Source organism: Engraulis encrasicolus, chromosome 6 (assembly GCF_034702125.1).
Source record: "Engraulis encrasicolus isolate BLACKSEA-1 chromosome 6, IST_EnEncr_1.0, whole genome shotgun sequence".
Lineage (NCBI taxonomy): Eukaryota > Metazoa > Chordata > Actinopteri > Clupeiformes > Engraulidae > Engraulis > Engraulis encrasicolus.
Genome location: NC_085862.1, coordinates 52822680 through 52827679, shown reverse-complemented (window position 1 = coordinate 52827679; position 5000 = coordinate 52822680). Strand labels below are relative to the sequence as shown.

Genomic DNA, 5000 nt, shown 5'->3' with positions numbered 1-5000 from the left:
TGGACACAGAGCATGTGTTAAGTATCCTGTAGGCCTACATATAGTAGCTGAGTGTCTTTCAAAAAATGTCTCACCGACATCTTTAAAAACCCACCATTATTTACTGTACCTCAGAGGAGGAGGAAAATGGGTATCTTTCTTTGTTTCGTTTTTTGGCCCAGGCTATGTGTGACTGACCCAGCCTTATCCATATCCTCACCCTAAACCTAACTTTCCACAGTTAGATTATAATGTATGTTGTGCATCGTAGTTTAGCATCCCTTGGGCACATTTCCCTCCTATGAAACGTGCACAGATGCATTTATCAGTGTGTGTGTGTGTGTGTTTATGTGAGTGTGAGTCTGCACTTCTGTGATTGTTTGTATTTGTGTGTATTTCTGTGTCTGTAACTCTGTGTGTGTGTGTGTGTGTGTGTGTGTGTGTGTGTGTGTGTGTGTGTGTGTGTGTGTGTGTGTGTGTGTGTGTGTGTGTGTGTGTGTGTGTGTGTGTACATATGTATGCGCGTGTGTACGTGCACGCGTGTTAAATCTCTGCAGTTCCCTGCCCACCATCTCCAATATGGCTGACGGAGCCTGAGCCGGAGCGTTGCCTGGTGGCATGGGACGCGGTGGACACGGCCGACTACTACGTCACCTTCCTGAAGCGCGCAGACGGCATCGAGACGCTGTGCAACTCCACGGAGACCTCCTGCAACTACACCTGTCTATGCGGATACACGTACGTCATCAGCGTACACGCCTACAACGAGGTGGGCTCCAGCCCCCCCGGCCCCCTGGTCAACTATACCACACGTAAGGAGGAGGAACATACACAGAAGCAAATACACACACATGCACACACACATACACACACACACACACGCGCGCGCGGGCGGGCGCACGCACACACACACACACACACACACACACACACACACACACACACACACACACACACACACACACACACACACACACACACACACACACACACACACACACACACACACACAAACATACAAGCAAAGTCACACACAATTGGATTGGATTGGACATACAATGCACACACAAATACACATTCACAAGTACACAAACACAAAGACAAAGATACAGACACTCATATTTACTACACTACACTACATATTTTACTGTGTGTGTGTGTGTGTCTTTGCGTGTGTGAGTGCATGTGTGCGTGTGTGTGTTTGTGTGTGTGCCTGTGTGCGTGTGTGTGCATGTGCGTGTGCGTGTGTGTGTGTTCTGCAGTCCCCTGCTGCCCGTCGGACGTGTCCATCTCGCTAATGTCCCCGGAGACGCTGGAGATCACGTGGTCGCCGGCACGGGGGGCCATCATTTACGAGACGCGGGCGATGGACCCCGGCGAGGTCATCGTGTGCAATGACACGGCCCCCGTCTGCGCCCTGTCCGACCTCAACTGCAACAGCCAGTACCGCGTGGCCGTTATACCATGCAGCGACATCAGCGGCTGCAACCAAAACTGCCCCTCGCAAGTGCACGAGACAGGTACGGTCCGAGAGCAGTGCAGTGCTGTGCAAATCTTTGTCAGCTTATTTTTCTTTAATTCTTTCTTCCTGTGCGTGTCTAGTTCTGGATTCTTGGTTGTGTTTTTCTCTCTGTCTCTTTGTATTCGTGCCACTGTTTTTGTGGCCGTCATACTGTGCAGGTACCTCAGCGGGTGCAAGAAGTACTCCCCCTCACAAGGGCACAGTTGCGGTGGTGGCGCAGGTGGTAGAGGCGCCTGTTAGGCAACCAGAAGGTTGCAGGTTTGAGCCCTGCTCTTCCCGACCCTATTCATGTGTTCTTGAGCCAGACGCTTAACCTCAAATTGCTCCTGGTGGCAGGGTGGTACACTGCGTAGCAGCCACGGCCACCGGTGTGTGAATGTGAGCATGGATGGGTAAATGTGAGGCATACAATGTAAAGCGCTTTGAGTGCTTGAAGGAGTGGAAAGGTGCTTTATAAATGCAGTCCATTTCCCATTCAGTCATTCACAAGTACAGTACAGTACAATCACTGGTTGGGACCAGGCTTTTACATACTTATCCAGTGCCAGTGCCAGTATTTGTACTATACCTCTGCTGCCCCCATGTGGTCAGCCTGTGCCCATGCAAGTGTTCCATGCATGTGCGATCCTCCAGAACACTAGAAAGGTGAAGTGGGGTGAATGGATTGCTGATATCACAGACAGGTGATATTACTACCATGATTGGAAAGGTTATGTTGTAACTTGTGCAGTTTGATATTAACACCCCCCCCCCAGACACACACACACACACACACACACACACACACACACAATAAGTAGCTCATACGTTTTTTTGTGAAGAAGCTTCAGTATTTAGATTCATAATTTTAAGTCTTCACATTTTTCAGGTGGCCTAGTCAAAGTGGGAGGTATCTGGTGCATCACATATGTCCTCTGTAATTGTTTATTTATTTGGTGCTTTAAATAAGACGTTTTGACACCACGCATCCATGGTCATGGGCTCTGATGACGATATATGGTGTCGTAACGTTAATCTTGATGCACTGTTCAGCAAATGAGTGAACAATTAAGAATACATCTGTGCCACTCCATATTTTTTTTCATTTTCATTTTTATGCCATGTCCTGCACTGGTTGCACTGGAATGCCAACCGTAGAAGTCCAGAACTTAGTGTGTTTTCCTAGGTTCTCAAAGGGCAACTCCTGCCAATCTCAATGTGCTGTTGCATTGCTCACGCTACCCTTGACTTGTCAGTACTCGGTGACGCTGCATTTTTTGGCTTAGCCCTTTCCGAGATATGAGCTATTCTAATGGGGGCAACTTGTTTACATTTCAAAAAACCATTTGTATTTATTCCCAAAAACATCCAAAAGGTTATGCAACATCAGCAGACAGCTAGCAAACAGCGATACCTTTTGGGAAAATATTTGGAGTAGGCCTATGCTCATTTTCTTTTAAATGTAAACAAAAGTTGCCCTAAAATTAACTTTAACAAGACTGAGGCTATGCCATTAGGTTGCATGACTAAATCTGATGTCCCAAACAATTTTCCTTTTAAATGGTCACATTTGGGTTTCACATATCTTGGAATTAGAATCTCACCAAATCTCTGGAAGCTTAATTTTGCACCTATACTTATTGCAGTCAAAAAAGACCAGGAACGCTGGCATAACCTCCCTCTATCTATGTTTGGACGAATTAGTCTCATCAAAATGAATGTACTCCCCCGGTTACTTTATCCTTTGCAGATGCTCCCCCTGTACCTAACAAAAAAAGACTAATAAGGATTTAGAGAGGGCCGTGTCCAAATTTATTTGGCATGGGAAAAAACCCAGATTACGTCTTAAGGTACTTCAGTTTTCTACAGACATGGGTGGGCATGCATTACCCAATTTAATTTTTTACAACTGGGCCTGTCATGCTTGCGACCTTTGGTCCTGGTTACATGCCTTTAAAGATGGTGAGTCTTGTGTTGATTCTTGGGCTTGCTATCCATTTTCGCCTTGGAGTCTGGTTATGTGCATCCAAATAATATTAACCCTGATGTTAAACACAACCCTTTAATTTATAATAGCATTAAAGTTTGGCGTGATATTGCAAAACAGATTGGGATACATGGAAAATCTTTACTGGCCCCCATCACTCAGAATCCTGATTTTCAGCCAGGTAACAACTCCTCTGTTTTCATGTCATGGCAAAATAAGCATATAATTTTCCTTGGTCATTTGTTTAAAGACAATATTCTTAGGTCATTCCAGGACCAACAGGATACCTTTCATATTGCTAGGTCTAATTTCTTTGGCTATTTGCAAATAAGACATTTCCGTCTTTCCTTGCCAAACTTTCCTCCTACCATTTCTCTCTCCCATTATCCAGAAAATGTCCTTCTTAACCGTAAAGACCTCAAAGGGTTCATTTCAGGTTTTTATTACCTACTGCTTTCCTGTAGCACATATGAGCTACCCAACATCTCTAAAAAATGGGAGGGTGATTTAGGGACTGAATTTATTGAAGATGACCGGCAGGAGGCCATTGCTGCCATCAGGTCAGCGGCTACCAGTAATAGACTAAGGGAAACTCAGTATAAAATACTGCACAGGTTACACATCACCCCTGTCATATTACACAAAATCGCTCAATTTCCCCCCTCTGCACCAAGTGCAACACTGAAAGAGGGACCTATTTTCACTATTTCTGGGATTGTAAGTATATATCAAGATTCTGGACCCAAGTGGCCAAAATAATTAGTGAAGTTGTTGAGTCGAGGTAAAAAAAGACCCTAGCGTCTTTCTGGTCGGGTTGCCCTCTAAGGTACTACAGCTTCCAGCACCAAGATACACATTACTTGAGAAACTCCTCATCTCTGCACGTAAATGCATATTATTAAACTGGATTAAAGAACGCCCACCTACGGTCACACAATGGTACAAAGAAATGTTCAGTATTTTGCCACACGAAAGACTGATGGCTCTGGCCAAGGGGAAAGAAAGTCTGTTTAACAAAATATGGTCCCCCTTATAGACTATCTTCCAGAAGATCTGAGTTCTATTCTTTTGAGAGGGGAGTTGAGTGAGTTCTGGTCACAGACCAAGCCTAGATCTCCCTCATAACCTGACCATGAGATACCTGTTCATGTTTGTGAAAACAATGTGCTCCTGTGTTGTTGCTGTGGACACACCTCCTTTTCTTTTCTTTATCTGTGTTTGCTCTTGTTGGTGTTATTTATTTCTTATCTTATTATGCTGTTTATTATTTATTTATGTACTTGTATTTTTGTTTGCGCCTGATAGCTGTCGATTGGGTGGGGGGTGGGAGGGGAATGTTTTGTAAGTTGCTGTGTGATAAAAACAATAAAAAGTATGTTAAAAAAAAAAGTTGCCCCCATTAGAATAGCTCATATCTCGGAAAGGGCTGGGCCAAAAACTGCGGCGTCACCAGGTACTGACAAGTCAAGGGTAGCGTGAGCAATACAACAGCACATTGAAATTGGCAGGAGTTGCCCTTTAACTAACTGTAAG

The 5000-nt window shown here is 44.8% G+C and overlaps 1 protein-coding gene across 1 annotated transcript in view; it reads left to right on the top strand.

Annotated features, from left to right (window-relative positions):
* LOC134451599 (fibronectin type III domain-containing protein 7-like) overlaps window positions 1–5000 on the top strand; it is an 18515-nt gene that overhangs the window by 5513 nt on the left and 8002 nt on the right. The window contains exons 6-7 of the mRNA XM_063202103.1: window positions 537–791; window positions 1242–1499. Of these exons, the coding sequence (XP_063058173.1) occupies window positions 537–791; window positions 1242–1499 (513 nt within the window). The remainder of the gene's footprint in view (window positions 1–536; window positions 792–1241; window positions 1500–5000) is intronic.